The following is a 21,389-nucleotide window of genomic DNA, read 5'->3' on the forward strand; positions in this document are numbered from 1 at the left end:
GGGAAAAGATCAAAAGCAACGTGAGAAAATATTATTTTAATGAAAGAGTAGTAGATCCTTGGAACAAACTTCCAGCAGACGTGGTAGATAAATCCACAGTAGCTGAATTTAAACATGCCTGGGATAAACATATATCCATCCTAAGATAAAGGATAGGGGCGGCATACAAATCCAATAAATAATAATAATAATAATAATAATAATAATAATAACAACAATAATAATAAAATACAGAAAATAGTATTAAGGGCAGACTAGATGGACCATGAGGTCTTTTTCTGCCGTCAGACTTCTATGTTTCTATGTTTCTAAGAGTGTTATCATTGACAATTGCATTTAGCTTAAAGTTGTCTTTTTGAAATTGAGTAGCATACCCACAATTATGTTTTATTGAAGCTTGTGGGGCCTCCACAATGTATGTATGTACGTATGCATGTATGTATATTGGCAGCATGCATCTTTCCATTTATATATTTTAAATTAATTTTAAAGCAAAACAGATGATCCTGGCAAACACTGAGGAAAGTTTTCATGGGAATCAGATTACTTAGCTCTGCTGTACTGGCTGGCAGCTACCCTGTATAGGCCTGCTAACATGCATATGCAAATGCTTTTAATAGCATAGTGAAGACAGCTGTCTCCATATTGCATCGTTACAAACACTTCCATATATAAGCTCTACTCAAAAAAAAAAAAGGTTCCTCTAGGGCTCACTGGTATTTGAAGTACAGTATTCTCAATTTTCCTCTGTTTTGTCAGGATAAATATGTCATTCACATAGAGATCTTTGAACATTAGGAATCTCAATGCCAATTTTTTAAAGAGAAACAGATCAATTCCCCACCATCCGTGTACTACCTACAACAGATTATCTCCGGGACCGCCTTCTGCCGCACGAATCCTAGCGACCGATTAGGTTCCACAGAGTTGGCCTTCTCCGGGTCCCGTCAACTAAACAAAGTTGTTTGGCGGGACCCAGAGGAAGAGCCTTCTTTGTGGCGGCCCCGGCCCTCTGGAACCAACTCCCCCCCAGAGATCAGAATTGCCCTCACCCTCCTCGCCTTTTGTAAGCTCCTTAAAACCCACCTCTGCCGTCAGGCATGGGGGAACTGAGATACTCTTTCCCCCTAGGCCTTTACAATTTTATGCATGGTATGTCAGTATGTATGTCTGGTTTTTATAATGAGGATTTTTTAGTTGTTTTATTATTGGATTGCTACATATTGTTTTTATCTCTGTTGTTAGCCGCCCCGAGTCCACGGAGAGGGGTGGCATACAAATCAAATAAATAAATAAATAAATTCTATTCAGGCAAATAAATCAGGTTTAGTTCTTATTTGTTAAGTCATTGTGACATAAAGCAGTTGTAGAGTGCAGTGAACTGAAAAATTCAAGTTCGACCTTCTGTCAAATGGTATTCAGATCTCAAATGCTGCTCTTTCCTGTAACCAGATAACTGGCGTCTTCCTCACATTTTACAAGGGCCAAGAAAAACTGATGCCGCCACTTTGACTATTTCCACTTGGTGGAGGTTCCATGTCCAGTCAACGAAGCAGTGGAAGTGATGTGCCTGTGCCTGGAGGCTGTTGGGGCCTGGATGGGTGTCAACAAACTCAAACTCAACCCAGACAAGACAGAATGGCTGTGGGTCTTGCCTCCCAAGGACAATTCCATCTGTCTGTCCATCACCCTGGGGGGGAAACTACTGACCCCCTCAGAGAGGGTCCGCAACTTGGGCGTCCTCCTCGATCCACAGCTCACATTAGAGAACCATCTTTCGGCTGTGGCGAGGGGGGCGTTCGCCCAGATTCGCCTGGTGCACCAGTTGCGGCCCTACTTGGACCGGGAGTCACTGCTCACAGTCACTCATGCCCTCATCACCTCGAGGCTCGACTACTGTAACGCTCTCTACATGGGGCTACCTTTGAAAAGTGTTCGGAAACTTCAGGTCATGCAGAATGCAGCTGCGAGAGCAATCATGGGCTTTCCCAAAAATGCCCATGTTACACCAACACTCCGCAGTCTGCATTGGTTGCCGATCAGTTTCCGGTCACAATTCAAAGTGTTGGTTATGGCCTATAAAGCCCTTCATGGCACCGGACCAGAATATCTCAGGGACCGCCTTCTGCTGCACAAATCCCAGCGACCGGTTAGGTCCCACAGAGTGGGTCTTCTCCGGGTCCCGTCAACTAAACAATGCTGCTTGGCGGGACCCAGGGGAAGAGCCTTCTCTGTGGTGGCTCTGACCCTCTGGAACCAGCTCCCCCCAGAGATTAGGACTGCCCCCACCCTCCTTGCCTTTCATAAACTCCTTAAAACCCACCTCTGCCGTCAGGCATGGGGGAACTGAGACATTTCCCCCCAGGCTTATATAGTTTTTGTGTATGATATGATTGTGTGTATGTTTTTATATACTGGGGTTTTTTAGACTTTTTAATGTAAAATTGTTATTTTTAGATTTTAAATGTTAGATTTGTTACCATGTATTGTTTTTTTAATCACTGTTGTGAGCAGCCCCGAGTCTATGGAGAGGGGCGGCATACAAATCTAATAAATAAAATAAATAAATAAATAAATAAATAAATATTCCTTTCCATATTCCGTATTTCAGGGGAAAAGAGGCAACCAATTAGTGGCCAAAGGCTATATTTAATATTTTGAGGAAACTGGTGGCCTTAGTGGGTTGGGTTTGGTTTTTTTTTTTTAATTTCCTTAGCTTGCACGCTCTTTGGGGAACTTTTTATTTTAGTAACTTCAAAATGCTAGCCCACTGTAGTGTTTACATTCATTTTTATCAGTTTACGCCTTCAAATGGGGAGAAACCATGATATCTATTTCTAGTAAAAGGGATCAAAGGAGACTTTAGGGGTTTCCTATAGTCTGGACCTTTGGGTTCTCAACCACAATGTGTGAAAATCTATAGCACTAATTATTGCTGGTGTATGCAAAATCTTTTCAGGAATGAATGATTCATAAAACACTCCAATATATTGTTTTCTCCTGGACCATGACAAAACTCTACAAATCACTTTATTAAAATTGCCATGCTGATATGGTCCAAAAGAGAAATCCAACATCCCAGTTTTTCAGAAGCCTAAATTGCTACAATGTTAGGTTTCCTACATCCCCATTGTTTGACTATTATTATTATTATTATTATTATTATTATTATTATTATTATTATTAATTAGATTTGTATGCCGCCCCTCTCCGAAGACTCGGGGCGGCTCACAACAGTAATACAAAAACAATATAACAGTGAGACAAATCTAATATTAAAATAAAACATATCTAAAACCCCAACAATTTAAAACCATACAACACATACATACCAAACATAAAATATAAAAGCCTGGGGGAGGATGTCTCAGTTCCCCTATTACAAATCAAAATATTTTTTATTGTTTTCTGATCCTGCATAGACCTTCACTATTCTAAGAATCTTATTTTGAAGTAAAAGGGGAAAGAAAAAAAACATTTATCCAAAACATCTTGAGCACATCAGTAATGAAAATTCAGTAGCAACTACAAGGGGGAAAAAATGAACTGAGTAATATGGATTAGGGTTTATTGGCAACAGTAGCATAAGAACAGTACAGTGATACCTTGTCTTACAAACGTAATTGGTTCCGGGATGAGGTTCTTAAGGTGAAAAGTTTGTAAGATGAAACAATGTTTCCCATAGGAATCAATGGAAAAGCGATTAATGCCTGCAAGCCCAAAATTCACCCATTTGGCAGCCGAAGCGCCAGTTTTCGTGCTGCTGGGATTCCCCTGAGGCTCCCCTCCATGAGAAACCCCACCTCCAGACTTCTGCGTTTTTGTGGTGCTGTAGGGGAATCCCAGCAGGGGAATCCCAGCATCGCAAAAATGGGTGCTTCGCTGGCAACGGAAGTCCGGAGGTGGAGTTTCCCAGCAAAGGGAGCATCAGTGAAATCGCAGCATCGCAAAAACACCAAAGTCTTCAAAGCCCCACCTACAGACCTCTGTGTTTTTGCGATGCTGCGATATCACTGAGGCTCCCTTCGCTGGGAAACCCCACCTCCGGACTTCCGTTGCCAGCGAAGTGCTCGTTTTTGTGCTGCTGGGATTCCCCTAAAGCCTCACAAAAACACAGAAGTCCGGAGCTAGAGTTTCCCAGGGAGGGGAGCTTCAGGGGAATCCCAGCAGCACAAAAATGGGTGCTTCGCTGATAACGGAAGTCCAGAGGCGGGGAATCCCAGTGGCGGCGGTGGGTTTATAAGGTGAAAATAGTTTGTAAGAAGAGGCAAAAAAATTTAAACCCCGGGTTTGTATCTCGAAAAGTTTGTATGACGAGGCATTTGTAAGACGAGGTATCACTGTATTATGTTCGGGTCAAGACAATTTTCTATTCAAATATTCTTCATAAGAAAATATGCATACCAAATCCTTTGTTGAAGATGTCTCGAGCAGACTTGCCAAGGTCCGCATAGGCTGGTGGAATAGCCATTGGCGCTATGGAAACATAGGAATAAACAGGTTAGTGCTGCAAAAAAAAAAAGAATAGGTAAGGAAATTATTTTTATGCTAATTCACAAGCATTAGTCCAGGTATTTTAAAATGAAAATTGGTTTCAGATGCAGCAAAACGGCCTTGTTAATAATCCAGCATCCTCTATTTTTGACTACTAGGAACTACAGATTAAGATATTCGGACCAACATCCCAGATAATCTAGTCATATTTTTCCAGACCAATATGTTTGGGCATTTTTTTCAACTGCAAAGAAAGATATGTTTAGTTGGCTGTAGCTTCTTCCAGATCTTGCTAACAAAGGAAGGTTTATCTACATAATGCCAGTGAAATCCAATATTCTCTTGACTTACAAAATTTGTATAGTTAAGAAATCTGATTATTCATTATTAAACTTGCAACACAAGCCTAATGTATGTTTAGGATGCATATATCTGTTCTTCAAATCCTAAAATGCAGTTATTAAAACATTACTTCCCCACTTGATTTTATACATATCATTTATTTTTAAGAACAATAAGTTAAAATCAAACCAATTACTTTCTACTGAGCAACTAATCTAATAAGATTACACACAAATTCAGTGAATTTTCCAATCCACAAATTTAAAATTCAATTAAACATGTTTCAATAGAAGACAATATCTGTAGTTCAGGGTTGAACTATGGGGTCCTTAGTGCTCCCTTAGCTTGGTTGATTTCATTATCCAACTAGATAACCTCATCAGTGAGAGATAGCACTGATTATGTTACCTATTTGAGTGATGAAATGCTTAAGAAATCAATCAAGCTCAAAGAACATCAAGGATCCCAACTGATACAAGTTTAGAACAAATCATCCTCCAAACTTCAAGGACAAAAAAATAGTTTTAAAAGAAATGTCCTCCAGTTTCAAGGGCCTAAAACCAAGTTAAATTCAAAGACTTTCAGTTTAGCAATAGCATTTAGACTTATATACTGATTCACAGTGGTTTACAACCCTCTCTAAGCTGTTTACAGAGTGAGCATCTTGCCCCCAACAATCTGGGTCCTCATTTTACCGACCTTGGAAGGATGGAAGGCTGAGTCAACCTTGAGCCTAAGATTCAATCTGCCAAACTGCTGGCAGCCGGTGATCAGCAGAAGTAGCTTGCAGTACTGCATTCTAAACACTGCACCACCAAGGCTCTATAGTTGTTCTGTTCAGGTCTGTGAAACCCGAAATCAAAGTTTGAGACCCTGTAAAAAAAATTTCCCTGCATATTCTGAAACTTGAAATTTCATGACTTTGCATCATTTCAGGGGTTCTCTCTATGAGAATTTTTTTGGGGGGTGGGGGGCTTCTTTCTTGCTGGGAAAAAAAGTCCCTAAAATTCTGTTCCCGGACAGAAAATCCTTCATTTGAGGTGCTTATGTTTGGTCAATTTGAAAACCTTTTCCACTGGAAGGTAGTCTGAACATTTCTGCACACAATGATGTGAAAATTGAACTGGGGAAAAAATGATGCTTATTGGGTTTTTGTATCAGAAATAAGGCTACCCCCACACACACTGCTTGCAACCATTTTCACTTTAATTTTTTTTTAGTATAAGCATGGGGGCCCTTTTATGAGCAAAATAAACCAATAAGCATCATTTTTTTCAGTTCAATTTTCATTTCATTGTATACAGAAATGTTCAAACTAGTTTCCAAGTGAAAAAAGCTTTCTAAAAGACCAAATATAAGTATTTTTTAACAATTTTCAGTTTGGGTCAAATAGACCCGGAACAGAAGATTAGTGAGGTTTTTTTAATAGAACAGCAGGGTTAAATTCCAAAGCGCTTTGGAGCACATTGGACTGGGAATATAGCTCCTGCCCACAACTTTTTGAAGTAGCCATATCTTCTTCAAGAATTGTGTAATTTCCAGCTATGCAATCCCAGAAGAAAATGCACCTTTTAATTAAAGGCAGCCAGGTATAATATTTATGCTCCTACACTTTCCAAAGCACCCTTTTTGAACTATTTCCAAATCAATATATAGCCCTACAAATAATTTTGTGACATAACAATTCAACCTATACATCCACTTAGTAATATTTCTATTTTCTAGCAAGTAGCATAAAAATATTGGTTCTGTTTCCACATTTAAATGGAATGCATTATTTCTTATGAGATAGAGACTAAACAATGGGTTCAATAACCTTAAGGGTAACTTCTGACCAGCACCTTCCAGTCACAAATGAAAAGGTACTTTTCTTTTCCCTTTGCCTTTCTGTCACCATCCTGAAATGTTTCCAGTTTCAGCACTGTTCATTGGTTTATAAAATGCGTATTTGCAAGCAAAGAACACAATCTGCCCAATTAAATAATTACAAGGGAATTAGAGAAGCAGCTTTACTTCCCTATTTTGAATATGTATTACTTCTAGAAACAGAAAAGTAACAGAAAATCCACTTAGAAACCTCACATCTAAGCCCAAAGGCTAGGAAGTGTGATTAAAACTTAAATTAATTAAATTGCATAATTATGTTCCACCTTTCCCTGAAGTTCTTTTTAACATCTCCACCTCCTCTTAAAATGCTCATAAAGAATTGTTAGGAAAAGTTTGCAAGTATCTACAACTTTAAATGTTAAAATAGATCATAATGAGGAACAGACATTACAGAAAATTCCTTTTAAGTACTCATTTAAGATGGGTCTAGATTTGTTTTAGGTAACTAAATTAAACTAAGAATTATCCCTCTGTTAGATATTAGTCTTCCCCCCAAACCTCAATATAACTTATAAAATATTTAACTGCATGATTAGTTAAAATAATTCAACCTCCTTCCGATAACTCTTTCCCTACTTACGTCTTCGCTGACATGCTTGATTATAATTCATAGCTATTTAGTCCAATTTACAGTATCTACAAAATGGGGAAGATTACATCAAGATCAAGGTTAGTGTCTCTTATAGATCATTTCAACAGTTGCATTGTTTTTTTAAAAAAAATTTCATTGTTACAATTGAAAATATTTGTGTAACTCTTTATATAAACCAAGCCCCCTCCCTTGTTTGGGGGACTTGCCTGTGCAGAAACCAAGAGGCTGTCTTAGCTTCATGTATATTCAGGTAATCCTCGATTTACCCCAGTTCACTTAGTGACCTTTCAAAGTTACAACAGCACTGAAAAAAGTGACCAATGACCATTGTTCACACTTACTTCTGCAGCATCCCTATGGCCACGTGATCAAAATTTAGATGCTTGGCAACTGGTTACTTATAACCCTTGCCGTGTCCCAAGGTCACACAATCCCCTTTTGGGACTTTTTGACAAGTAAAATCAAAATGAGAAAGGCAGATTCGCTTGTGTCACTAGCTGCAGAAAGGTGGTAAAACGGGGCAAAAACCTCACTTAAACTAATGTCACCCCTAGCCACAGAAATTATGGGCTAAACTGTGGCCGCAAATCAAGGACTATGTTTTATCAGTAAGAATAAAGTACAGAACAGAGTAACAATAAAACTAAATGTAAAAGGGCAGGATTTCCCCAACATCCAACCTTACACACACAACACATACACACACATGCATGCGGTTAATAGACTGGGGGAATAGCCCTCCACGTGGCCTTCTTGCAGGCGGCCACCCACCCCACCCTCCTCCCTGGCAAACGACCGCCTGGAGGGAAGGAAGAAAAGGGGCTCAGCTGCCAAAAAGAGAAGCCTCAGAAGAAGGCAGGGGGCGAGGGGGGGGGCAAGGCAAAGAGGGGGCAAGACTCCCCCTCAACTTCACAACTTCTTGGGGGGCAACCCTTAAAATAATAATAGATAATATAATAGATAATAGTAATAGATAACAGAGAAGGGAGTGGCATGCCCATTCAATGGCTTAGTATGAATTGTGTGTTGTCACCCAGGTTATTATTTTATTATTTTTCTTTTTTTAATTTCTTTCTTTTATATTGTGTTTTTTATATCCTTGATGGCTCCCCGTGAGGCCTTCTGTGCAAGTAGGGTACAAATGGAAATTATAAACAACAGATTAGATAGATAGATAGATGGACAGATACAGAGTTAGATAGAGATATATAGATATATTTATAATATATAAAAGAGGGTGGAAATGTCAGTGTATCTTATATACCCAATATAGTCATTTTTGCTGTCCCAAAGCCCCGTCCCCACATCCTATTTTTTGCAACAAAAAAAAGGGTCAATTTTTCACAAAAATGAAGTGAACAGAAGATGTGGGAAGTCTGCAGAGAGCTCCTGGGTGCTGGGTGCTGGTAAAAATGCCACCGTTTTTGTGAAAAGAGGGGTGTATTTTTGCCTTCTAATTATTGTATCTAGCATGGAGGAGGAATTCTGGGAGTTGAAGTCCACAAGTCTTAAAGCTGTCACGTTTGAAGTTTGTGAAAAGTGCACATGGTCGTAAAAAGTGTGTACATGCCTGTAAAAAGTATACACGGTCATAAAAAGTGTAAACAGTTGTAAAAATTGTACATGGTTGTAAAAGGTGTACAGGGTGATAAAAAGGGTACATGGTTGTAAAAAGTGTGCACGGTTGTAAAAGGTGTACATGATTGTAAAAAGTATAGATGGTTGTAAAAAGTGTACATGGTTGTAAAAGGTATACATGGTTGTAAAAAGTGTAGATGGTTGTAAAAAGTGTTCTGCTATACTGGTATTTTATTAAATAATACATAAGTACACCATTTCCTTCAGAATACTTTTTTCCTTGTTTTCTTCCTCTAAAATTTAGGTGTGTCTTATACTCTGAAAAATACAATAGATAGATAGACAGACAGATAGATAGACAAATATAGATACAGAAATAGATATAGAAATAGAAATAGAGGTAAATATATGGAATTAGAGAGAGAAATAGATATGTATGTATGTATGTATGTATGTGGATGGAGATGATAGATAGACAGACAGACAGATAAGATTAGATAGATAAAATAGATAAGATTAGATAGATAGATAGATAGATAGATAGATAGATAGATAGATAGATAGATAGATAGATAGAGAAATATAGAGATATATAGAAATAGAGATAAATATAGAGGATAGATAGAAGGACAGACAGAGATAAATATAAAGATAGAGAGATAGAGAAATAGAAATATAGATAGAGAAAGAGAGAGAAAAATATATAGAGATAGAAATAGAGATAAATATAGATAGATAAAAATAGATAGATAAAAATAGAGAAAAATATAGAGGATAGATAGATAGATAGATAGATAGATAGATAGATAGATAGATATAAATATAGAGGTAGATAGATATAGATAGATATAGAGAAAGAGAGAGAGAAGAGACTAATACTAACGAGGAGGAAGAGTCTAATAGAGAAGCCCAGGGAAGCCGGGCAGGGGAATGGAGGCGCGGCCCAAGGCCAGTATTCCAAACCCTCAGCGATTTGCCTGCCGCCCACCCGGCCAAAACAGAGGACGGAGCCCCCCACCCAGCCCCCCTCCGCTTTCCCGCCCCCACCCCCCTCGGGGCGTCGCCTCGCTCTCCCCCCTTCCTCCCCCTCCCCCAACAAGGCCCCCGCGGTTCGTTTCTCGGAAGGTCTCGCCGTCTCCCACCGCCGAGGCTTTGTGAGGCGGCCACGTTCCGGGCGGTTCCAAAGCCCTCCGACCGGCTGCCCCCCCCTCCACCCCGCCCCACTCCCTCACACACGCCACCCACCCTAGGGTGTGGAAGTCCGGTGGGGGGGCGTCCTGGCCCACTCCGCAGGGCTGTTTCTCGGGAGGGGCCGGAAAGTCTTCGTGGGCGGGGGGGGGGGTGGAGAGCCGCCACGCCGCGCAATGTCACGAGCCCCCGCGAGAAGCGCCCCCACCCCACCCCGCGCACGCGGCCCGCGCCGTTACCCTGGCAACGGTGAGGCTCGGCGCCCCTGCCGGCCTCCTACCTGTCTGGGCGAGGAGGGCGCCTCTCTCTCACACACACTCTCTGTTCTTTTCTCTCTCAGCCAGGCGCGCGCGCACCACCGCCGCCGCTTCCACTCGAAGGCCGCGCTGGAGGGTAAAGTGAAGGAGACGCCGCGCGCTCGCCGCGGGGTCAAGGCCCCCCCCCCACACCCCGCCTCAAACCACAGGAAGGGGCTGCCCGATTCCCGCCTGATAGAATCCCCCTCCTTCCGCGTCGCACGGTTTGCCTCGCCGCCCTTCCCGGCGTGACCCGAGTTATCGAAAGCGGGGAAGGAAAGCAGAATACACCCGGGCGGAGAGGAAAAAGCCAAAAGCGAGCCGAGGGAGCCGCCTAGTTCAGTCAGGCACTGATTTAGACAGCCCCGACTGATTGGGAGGGGGGGAAGCGAGGAAGAGGGAGGGGCTCTGGGAAAGAAAGCGGGAGGTGGGGGAGAAAGTGACCCGGGCGAGTTGGGAGACAGTGCGCATGCGCCTGCAAGGGGGGGCGGAGACAGGTGGTGTGAGGTCGTGCGATTCGCTAAGCGATTTGTGCAGTGTATTTTTTTTTAATTTAAATAAGCCTGGATTTCATTATGGCGCGGCATACAGAGTCCGCTTGGAGTGAGCGGGCGTATACTGTAAATACAATAAATAAATACGGTAAATAAATGCATAACGTGCATTTAAGGACTCTGAATATTTATTTGGCCTTACAGTTTGCAGTGACGTGCACAAAAGGATTTAAAGGTTAAAAGGCAAGTTTATACAGCCAGAGCCCTGTATATTGCCTTACGGCAGTGTTTCCCAACCTTGGCAACTTGAAGATATTTATTTTATTTATTTATTTTGTCCAATACATAATACACATTGAAGAGAAAGATATGTAATAATATAAGTAAAGAAAAGAATAGAAGAAAATATATAAAAGTATAGGAGAAGATATATGAAAGGAAGAAAAGATAAATGAGATAAGGAAAGACAATTGGACAGGGGACGGAAGGCACACTGGTGCACTTATGCACGCCCCTTACTGACCTCTTAGGAACCTGGAGAGGTCAATCGTGGAGAGTCTAAGGGAGAAATGTTGGGGGTTAGGGGTTGACACTACTGAGTCAGGTAATGAGTCCCATGCTTCGACAACTCGGTTGCTGAAGTCATATTTTTTACAGTCAAGTTTGGAGCGGTTAATATTAAGTTTGAATCTGTTGCGTGCTCTTGTGTTGTTGCGATTGAAGCTGAAGTAGTCATTGACAGGTAGAACGTTGCAGCATATGATCTTGTGGGCAATACTTAGATCGTGTTTTTTAGGCGTCGTAGTTCTAAACTTTCAAGACCCAGGATAGATAGTCTATTTTCATAGGGTATTCTGTTTCGAGTGGAGGAGTGAAGGGCTCTTCTGGTGAAGTATCTTTGGACATTTTCAAGGGTGTTGATGTCCGAGATGTGGTATGGGTTCCAGACAGATGAACTGTATTCAAGGATGGGTCTGGCAAAAGTTTTGTAGGCTCTGGGGAGTAGCGTGAGATTGCCAGAGCAGAAGCTGCGTAGGATCAGGTTGAGAACTCTAGAAGCCTTTTTGGCGATATTGTTGCAGTGGGCTTTGGCACTTAGGTCATTTGATATTAGTATTCCAAGGTCTTTTACTGAGTGAGCATTCGCTGGCTGGGGAATTCTGGGAGTTGAAGTCCAAATATCTTTAAGTTGCCAAAGTTGGGGAAAACTGCCTTAGGGCTTGTGTGAGACTTTTTTTTTTAATTCCACAAAAATGCAGATGTGTAAGTGCTGGGGAAAAAAATGCAAAGCCCTCAGAGAAGCACGAGAGTGAAATTCTATTCTTCTGGAACCCACACCGCATTTCAGACATAAACACACTAGAAAATGTCCAGAGATACTTTACTGGAAGAGCCCTCCACTCCTCCACTCGCAATAGAACATCCTACACAACTAGACTTACAATCTTAGGTTTAGAAAGCTTAGAACTACGTCGCCTTAAACATGACCCAAGCATAGCCCATAAAATCACCTGCTACAACGTCCTTCCTCTCAATGACTACTTCAGCTTCAACCACAACAACACACGAGCACACAACAGATAAAAACTTAAAGTAAACCGCACCAAACTCGACTGCAGGAAATACAACTGTAGCAACCCAGTAGTTGATGCATGGAACTCACTACCAGACTCTGTAGTATCATCACCTGACCCTCAAAACTTGACCCTTAGACTATCCACTGTTGACCTCTCCCGATTCCTAAGAGGTCAGTAAGGGGCGTGCATAAATGCACCAGCGTGCCTACCATCCCCTGTCCTAATGTTTATCTTTTACTAGTATCATGTATATAAATATTTATTTATTTATTTATTTTATGTATTAGTAATTAATTAATTAGATTCGTATGCCGCCCCTCCCCGAAGACTCGGGGCGGCTCACAACAGCAAAATAGTACAAATCCAATAGATAAAAACAATTTAAAACCCTTAATATAAAAAACAATTCCTTCCCCCCCAGGCCTATACAATTTATGCATGGTATCTTTGTGTGTATGTTTGGTTTTTAATAAGGGTTTTTAGCTATTTTAAATATTAGATTTGTCACACACTGTTTTATTATTGTTGTTAGCCGCCCCGAGTGTACGGAGAGGGGCGGCACACAAATCAAATCAAATCAATCAATCAATCAAAAAATAAAATAAAATAAAATAAAATATAAAATAAATAAAATAAAATAAAATAAAATAAATTGAAATGAAATGAAATTAAATTAAATTAAATTAAACTAAAAAATTAAAATAAATAAAATAAAAAATAAATTCCACAAATACATACTTGACAAAACAAACAAACAAACAAACAAATGAATAAAAATAAATAGAAATGAAAAGACCATGCTGTTAGATACCCTACTCAAGATTCACAGTACCTGTGAATTCACAGGGCGGTAGGAAAAGCAAGTAGGATGTTTGGCTGCATAGCTAGAGGTATAACAAGCAGGAAGAGGGAGATTGTGATCCCCTTATATAGAGCGCTGGTGAGACCACATTTGGAATACTGTGTTGAGTTCTGGAGACCTCACCTACAAAAAGATATTGACAAAATTGAACGGGTCCAAAGACGGGCTACAAGAATGGTGGAAGGTCTTAAGCATAAAACGTATCAGGAAAGACTTAATGAACTCAATCTGTATAGTCTGGAGGACAGAAGGAAAAGGGGGGACATGTTCGAAACATTTAAATATGTTAAAGGGCTAAATAAGGTCCAGGAGGGAAGTGTTTTTAATAGGAAAGTGAACGCGAGAACAAGGGGACACAATCTGAAGTTAGTTGGGGGAATGATCAAAGGCAACATGAGAAAATATTATTTTACTGAAAGTGTGGTAGATGCTTGGAACAAACTTCCAGCCGACGTGGTGGGTAAATCCACAGTAACTGAATTTAAACATGCCTGGGATAAATGGGATAAATCCATTGTAAGATAAAATACAGGAAATAGTATAAGGGCAGACTAGATGGACCAGGAGGTCTTTTTCTGCCGTCAGTCTTCTATGTTTCTATGTTTCTATTAGGTGTTGGGAGAGTGTTAAACTCTGCAAGATAAGAGGCATCATTTCGCAATCCAACCCACCCAGCCACCCCGTTTTTATACACGTATAGGAGGCTTTCGCCTGCACAAACAGGCTGCGGCTTCAAACAATGAGGCACATGCATTCCTTTGCAAATTTTGGCACTGCCTGCAAATGCCGCTGCCTCCAGCAAAGACAAGAATCTGGATTCGCCTTTGAGGGCAAACTAATGGAGGCGCACCGTTGCAGAAGGAAGCCATTGTATTGCAAAAAAAAAAGGGGGGGGGACTGGTATATTTGCCAGCTGGACAATGGAAGAGACCCTCAAGTTTCAGCAAATTTGGGGGACGTTTTATGATTGGATAGAAAATTAAGAGATACGTAGTCCGTAGGTAAGACCTCCTTCGTCGCCAGTGACAAATACTGAGGCTGTATTCAAGAAATCTTTATTCTCGGCATAGCAGAAACAAAGTTACTATGCGAGCTCTAACCCAGGCGCGAACTGCAACAGTACATGTAGCTTTTCGGCTTTTTTTTAAAAAAAAAATATAATCTTTATTACAAATAAATGGGGGAAGGGAATACAAAAAACAAAAGGTCTATTTAGACATTGGTATAAATTCGTGTAGTTTTAAAGTATGTAATTCTAAAATAGTATACATATTTACGTAGGGGAGGAAAAGGGAGATGAAAAGTTAGAGCAGGGCTTTTTATACATTGTTTCTTCCCAAAGTAACTGATGCTTATTTGAATTTCCTGGGCATTTTTAACCAATCACCATTCAAGCATTCTATGACTCAACTATTTACATCATGGCAATGAATATTCAACAGTATGTATTAGTAATTGGTTAATTTTGGAAAAATAGAAACAAGTGAATTTGATTCAAGCTTTGCAAGCCAGGTGACAAAGATGAGAAATGGTGATTTACTTATTGTTTAGATTTAAACATATAGAACTTTATTTTATGATGCAGGTTACATACGATGTAGGTTACATATAATGTAGGTTACCGCCTTCTGCCGCGCGAATCCCAGCGACCAATTAGGTCCCACAGAGTTGGCCTTCTCCAGGTCCCGTCGACTAAACAATGTCGTCTGGCGGGGCCCAGGGGGAGAGCCTTCTCTGTGGCGGCCCCGACCCTCTGGAACCAGCTCCCTCCGGAGATTAGGATTTCCCCCACCCTCCTTGCCTTTCGAAAACTTCTTAAAACCCACCTTTGCTGCCAGGCATGGGGAAAATGACGACAATCAAGCTCTTTTGATAAGTACCTTTACACAGGTACTTATGGGCCTAGAAAGCTTAGAACTAAGACGCCTTAAACATGGTCTAAGTATTGCCCACAAGATCATATGCTGCAATGTCCTGCCTGTCGGCGGCTACTTCAGCTTCAACCACAACAACACAAGAGCACACAACAGATTTAAACTTAATATTAACCGCTCCAAACTTGGCTGTAAAAAATACGACTTCAGTAACCAAGTTGTCGAAGCGTGGAACTCATTACCGGACTCCATAGTGTCATCCCCAAACCCCCAACACTATACCCTTAGATTATCTACGGTTGACCTATCCAGATTCCTAAGAGGTCAGTAAGGGGCGTGCATAAGTGCACTAGAGTGCCTTCTGTCCCCTGTCCTATTGCTCTCCTATATCTCCTATACCTTTCTTCTATTCCTATATCTCTTCTTCTGTTCTTTCATTGATATATTTTATTCCTATATCTTCTCCTCTATTATTTCTTAGATATATTTTAATATGAGTATATCTTCTATAACCTCAATTGTGTCAACCCCTAACCCCCAACATTTCTCCCTTAGACTCTCCACGATTGACCTCTCCAAGTTCCTAAGAGGCCAGTAAGGGGCATACATAAGTGCACTGGTGTGCCTTTCATCCCCTGTCCAGTTGTCTTTCCTTTCTCTCACTTATCATATATATTTTCTTTCTTTCATATATCCTCTCCTCTAAGTTCACTTTACCCTGATATATATTACTACATGTCTATTTTTCTTCCTATGTATTTGTGTATTGGACAAATGAATAAATAAAATAAAATAAAACCTTCATTATGTATTTTACTATGTGTATACCCACTAAAACCTTCATTGTGTATTGGACAAAATCAATCAATCAATCAATCAATAAAATCAATAAAATAAAAATAAAACAATTGATTTTCTACCGCAATTCACAGCGAGTGGAGAAGAATGTAGAGTGAATCTTAATAGTCTAAAACAAACAAACAGGACCAATGTTTTAGCAACTCCCTCTCAAACCAATCCCAATAGTAAAGTTCAGAAGGAAATATTATGTTATTAAAAAGAAATTAACGTGATACTCACATATATATTTGCTTTTGCGCGAGTGTTTGTGTCCTTTCTTTTTCTTCTTCTTCCTCTTTTCTACTTCTAGTTCCATGTTTGGCTCCATAAGCACCAGTGGAGTTTACACCTTTTTAAGTCTCAGCTGACTAGACAGAAGTCACCGCTTTTACTAAAACAATAGGCAATGTATGCAGGTCAAAGGCTGGTTTGCTGCTTCTATCTAACCAAGGAGAAATTCTTTAAACGCTCTGTCTTAAAGGGGGATTTAAGAGGCTGCTATTAGTGGACTAAAGGTTAACGAGCCCCACCTTGCCTGCAATTTACAAACCAGTATCAAGAACATAGTCCTAAACTCCCTGAAATTATATAGAGAAACTGCAATCCTAACTCTAAGGCAATATAACTCAGGCAATATATATTTGCCCACTTGGGATTTGGACAGTACCTAAATCAAATAAATAAACTCACATTTTGGAAGCAAAGCCAGTTGAATGACCAGTAAGAGGGCTTACTGCAAAGGAAACAAGGTTGGTCACTCGTATTTAATCAAAACAAGATTTAGGGGTTTTTTTAAAATACATTTATAACTTTGGCTTTAGGATTATCAGTCCCCCAATGGGCTTTATAAATCACCAGTTGAAATTCTCAATTTAGGTAGCTGAGAGTATCCCAGATGAATGCTACATTGGAAACTTCCTCCCTGTAGTATGTAATGCATCTGGCTACAATTGGTGGTTAATTGAAAGCAAATACCAGAGGCTTGTTGTCAATTTGGCTGAAAGACCAATCTTGACATTTAGGATAATTTGGAGCAAATGATCATTTGTCTCTGGTGTTATAAAAAGAGGTCTAACTCTAGATCCTGTGCTCTAATATCTTGCAAATATCAGTTGTAACCTGCCCACAAACAAACAAAAAACCCACACACCCTTTAATGGTAGAAGAGCTTTTAGGTTTTTAGAAGCTATGGTTCTTCTCTGTCAAACATGAAATCATGTTCTACCTGTCAATGACTACTTCAGCTTCAACCGCAACAACACAAGAGCACGCAACAGATTCAAATTTAATATTAACCGCTCCAAAACGTGACTGTAAAAAATATGACTTCAGCAACCGAGTTGTCGAAGCGTGGAACTCATTACCTGGCTCAGTAGTGTCAACCCCTAACCCCCAACATTTTTCCCTTAGACTATCCACGATTGACCTCTCCAGGTTCCTTAGAGGTCAGTAAGGGACGTGCATAAGTGCACCAGTGTGCCTTCCGTCCCCTCTCCAATTGTCTCTCCTTATCTCATTTATCTTTTCTTCCTTTCAAATATGTTCACCTACACTTTTATATCTTTTCTTCTATTCTTTTCGTTATTTATATTATTGCATATCTATTCTCTTCAATGTGTATTACGTATTGGACTAAATAGATAGATAGATAGATAGATAGATAGATAGATAGATAGATAGATAGATAGATAGATAGATAGATAGATAGATAAATTTAAAAGTAAAGCTTTGGAGAACTTGTCAAAGCTACTCCTTGCAATGAGAGTACAAGGGGGAGTCGGGATAAAAAGCAACATTCTGAGCATGAGAAACTCTGAGTTGTGCAAACATTCAAAAACTTTTACTACGGGATCTGTGAGTGTGGCTTTGTGAGTGTATCCTGGTGGGCGTGGCAGGGGAAAGATATTGCAAAATCCTCATTTCTTCTCCATCAGCTGGGACTCGGGAGGCAGAGAATAGATGGGGATAGGGCCAGTTAAAGATGGTAGTTAGGGTACTGGCCGCTAAAACATACAAAGATCAGTTGCTAGAATTGGATATCCGCCTTCTGCCGCATGAATCCCAGCGACCGGTTAGGTCCCACAGAGTTGGCCTTCTCCGGGTCCTGTCGACTAAACAATGTCGTCTGGCGGTACCCAGGGGAAGAGCCTTCTCTGTGGTGGCTCCAACCCCCTGGAACCAGCTCCCCCCTGAGATTAGGATTGCCCCCACCCTCCTTGCCTTTCGTAAACCCCTTAAAACCCACCTCTGCCGTCAGGCATGGGGGAACTAAAACATCTCCCCCTTGCCCATGTTGTTTTGGTGTATGATTGATTGTGTGCTTGTTTTTTATATATATTGGGGTTGCTTTTATGAATTTTTAAATCTAAAACTGTAATTAGATTGGTAAATATTAGATCTGTCACTATGTACTGCTTTTGACATTGTTGTGAGCTGCCCCGAGTCTGCGGAGAGGGGCGGCATATAAATCCAATAAATCTGATCTAATCTATATGTCTGGTTTATTGAAAAGAACGACTAGGGGTGACATGAGAGCAGTCTTCCAATATCTCAAGGGCTGCCATGAAGAAGAGGGAGTCAAATCTACTCTCTAAACTAAAGCATCTGAAAGCAAGGCAAGAAGCAATGGATGGAAAGTGTTGTGATTCCGTCTGAGGCCCCTCAGGGAACGGCTGATCCTCTGCCGGCTTCCTGCTCAGAGGGGGAGGATGAGGAACAGGAGGTTCAGGCAGACGGGGAGGAGGAATCTCAGGCTGAGGGAGAGGGAGGACAGCCAGAGTCCCCCGAGGGGGAGCTCTCCCCAGCAAGCAGCCTGGATTCCTTAGATGAAAATGCACAAGCAATCATGGATCTCCGGCAGAGAAGAGCAACACAACGAAGGGGACAATTAGCCAGGTACTTTCAGCACTAAAGAGGCAACAGCTGGGTTTGGGTGTGGTGCTCTCTGGAAAGGCTGAAAAGGCAGACCCACCCTTCCTGGCTTGTGGAGTATTATCTTTGGGAGTCCTGGGACCTGGCTGTGATCTTTGGCGTCTTGGAATTCTGGTTTGTGACTTTGAATACTGAAACCTTGGGGGGGAAAGGTGTGGGTCTTATTCTCTACAGTGGTGGGTGTGCCAGCAAGAAGTCTGCTGTATTGTCTGGCCATCAGGACTCTGCTGTGAAGTCTCATAGCCTGCCTGTTGGGAAGAACAGGTTTTTCTCTGTGTTTATTTTTCAAACTGTAAAGTGCTTTTGCTTTTACCAGCGTGTCTGGCTGCTTTTTCCAGTTGGTGTTGAAGTCTGGGGGCACCCAGACAGAACAGAAAGTAATCAAGGGCAGAAGCAATCTAGAAATAAGGTTTTCTAACAGTGAAAACAATTAGCCAGTGGAACGGTTTGCATCTAGAAGTTTTGAATGCTCCAACACTGGAAGTTTTTAAGATGATGTTTGTTTGTTTGTTTGTTTGTTTCTTCCTTTCTTTTTTTCTTTTTTCTTTCTTTCTTTCTTTCTTTCTTTATTTATTTATTTAATTTGTATGCCACCCCTCTCCGTGGACTCGGGGCGGCTAACAACAGTGACAAAAACAGAATATAAAAATCCAATACTGAAATATCTAAAAAACCCTGTTATAAAACCAATCATACATACAAACATACCATGCATAAATTGTAGAAGCCTAGGGGAAAAGATTATCTTAGTTCCCCCATGCCTGACGGCAGAGGTGGGTTTTGAGGAGCTTACGAAAGGCAAGGAGGGTGGGGGCAATTCTGATATCCGGGGGGAGTTGGTTCCAGAGGGTCGGGGCCGCCACAGAGAAGGCTCTTCCTCTGGGTCCCGCCAAATGACATTGTTTAGTTGACGGGACCCGGAGAAGACCCATGCTGTGGGACCTAACTGGTCGCTGGGATTCGTGCAGCAGAAGGCGGTCCCTGAGATAATCTGGTCCAGTGCCATGAAGGACCTTTATAGATCATAACCAACACTTTGAATTGTGACCGGAAACTGATCGGCAACCAATGCAGACTGCAGAGTGTTGGTGTAACATGGGCATGTTGCATAACCATTTGTCTGAAATGGTAGAGGGTCTCCTGCCTGAGCAGGGGGTTGAACTAGAAGACCTCCAATGTCCCTCCCAATTCTGTTATTGTTATTGTGCTTGGAAGACTTGCCACGTTTCGGACCTGATGTCGGACAACGAAACATCCTTTGCTTTTTTTGCAAATTTTATTGTGTTTGTATGTGTGCGTTTTTGTGTTTGTGTTACTGGGGGTCTAATTCAGGTTAGCAAACTCCTCTTGTCTCATCCTTGGTTGCCAATACAGTATGTTATTAAAGGGCACATGTGCCATTAAGCCGCCCCGAGTCTTCGGAGAGGGGCGGCATACAAATCCAAATAATAAATAAAATAAAATAAATTAACAGGAAGACAAGTTTATTTTAAAAAACCCTTGATAATTAAAATGCAAATTAACTGGTTATATATTAATAAAACGATGGAATGGTGCAGTGTTTTGGCTGATAATAGCAATTTATTAAATTAATGCAAAAAGATAATTCAGAGATACAGATTAACAGAGTTATAAGGGACCTTGTATGTAGGCAAAGTTGGCTCTTCTATGACATATGGACTTCAACTCCCAGAATTCCTGAGCTAGCATCATTGGCTCAGGAATTCTGGGAGTTGAAGTGCACAAGCCATAGAAGAGCCAACTTTGCCTACCCCGATCTAGTCCAACCCCTCCAAGCAGACCCTACATCATTTCTGACCGATAGCATCAAAATATGTCTTCAATTCCATCCCTTCTCTACAAAACTCTGCAATTTGCTTCTAGCAGGCAAGTGTAATTTAGAGCTGAGATTAAAGGTGGTGGTTGTTTTTTTCCCAACAGGCAGGAATTTCCACTCGGCTTCACTACACATGCGATGTTGGGCTGTAGGAAGGTGAGTCAGAGCAGTGGAATTGCTTTCGGAAAAAAAATGAAAACAAAAATTCTTGCCAAAGTTAAATGAGGACAGTGTGTTTTACATGGTGATTCAACCTCTCCTGTCTTTGGGAGTCTCAACACACCAGAGATCCACTTGATTCCCTGTGAGTGAGTCTTCGGAGAGGGGCGGCATACAAATCGAATAAATAATAATAATAATAATAATAATAATAATAATAATAATAATAATAATAATAATAATAATATGAAGATTCTGAGAATAATAGCAATAGCAGTTCGACTTACCGTATTTTTCAGAGTATAAGATGGACCTTAGTTTGTGGGCAGGAAAACAAGGAAATAAGCCCTCTGCCTCCCAGCAATTTGCCAAACAGCCAACAGTACAAATGATATACACTGTTTGCTGTGTATTTCTGCGCCTGTGTGTCTGACCCAT

General features: G+C 40.9%; 1 protein-coding gene across 6 annotated transcripts in view; it reads right to left on the minus strand.

The window, feature by feature from the left end:
* The window catches only part of VDAC2 (voltage dependent anion channel 2), a 35,082-nt gene extending 18,151 nt beyond the window's left edge, over positions 1-16,931 (minus strand). Inside the window, exons 1-3 of one of the 6 annotated variants that reach the window (XM_070752016.1) lie at positions 16,715-16,931; positions 16,265-16,392; positions 4,405-4,476 (exon numbers count right to left, since the gene is read on the minus strand). In XM_070752016.1, the coding sequence (XP_070608117.1) occupies positions 4,405-4,476; positions 16,265-16,352 (160 nt within the window). In that variant the 5' untranslated portion in view covers positions 16,353-16,392; positions 16,715-16,931. Of the gene's footprint in view, positions 1-4,404; positions 4,477-7,303; positions 7,360-10,138; positions 10,857-16,264; positions 16,502-16,714 lie in introns of those variants that run through there. The other 5 variants (XM_070752017.1, XM_070752018.1, XM_070752014.1 and 2 more) reach the window with 5 other exon arrangements.
* Between the last annotated feature and the right edge of the window lie 4,458 nt (positions 16,932-21,389).

This window comes from Erythrolamprus reginae, chromosome 5 (genome assembly GCF_031021105.1).
Source record: "Erythrolamprus reginae isolate rEryReg1 chromosome 5, rEryReg1.hap1, whole genome shotgun sequence".
NCBI lineage: Eukaryota > Metazoa > Chordata > Lepidosauria > Squamata > Dipsadidae > Erythrolamprus > Erythrolamprus reginae.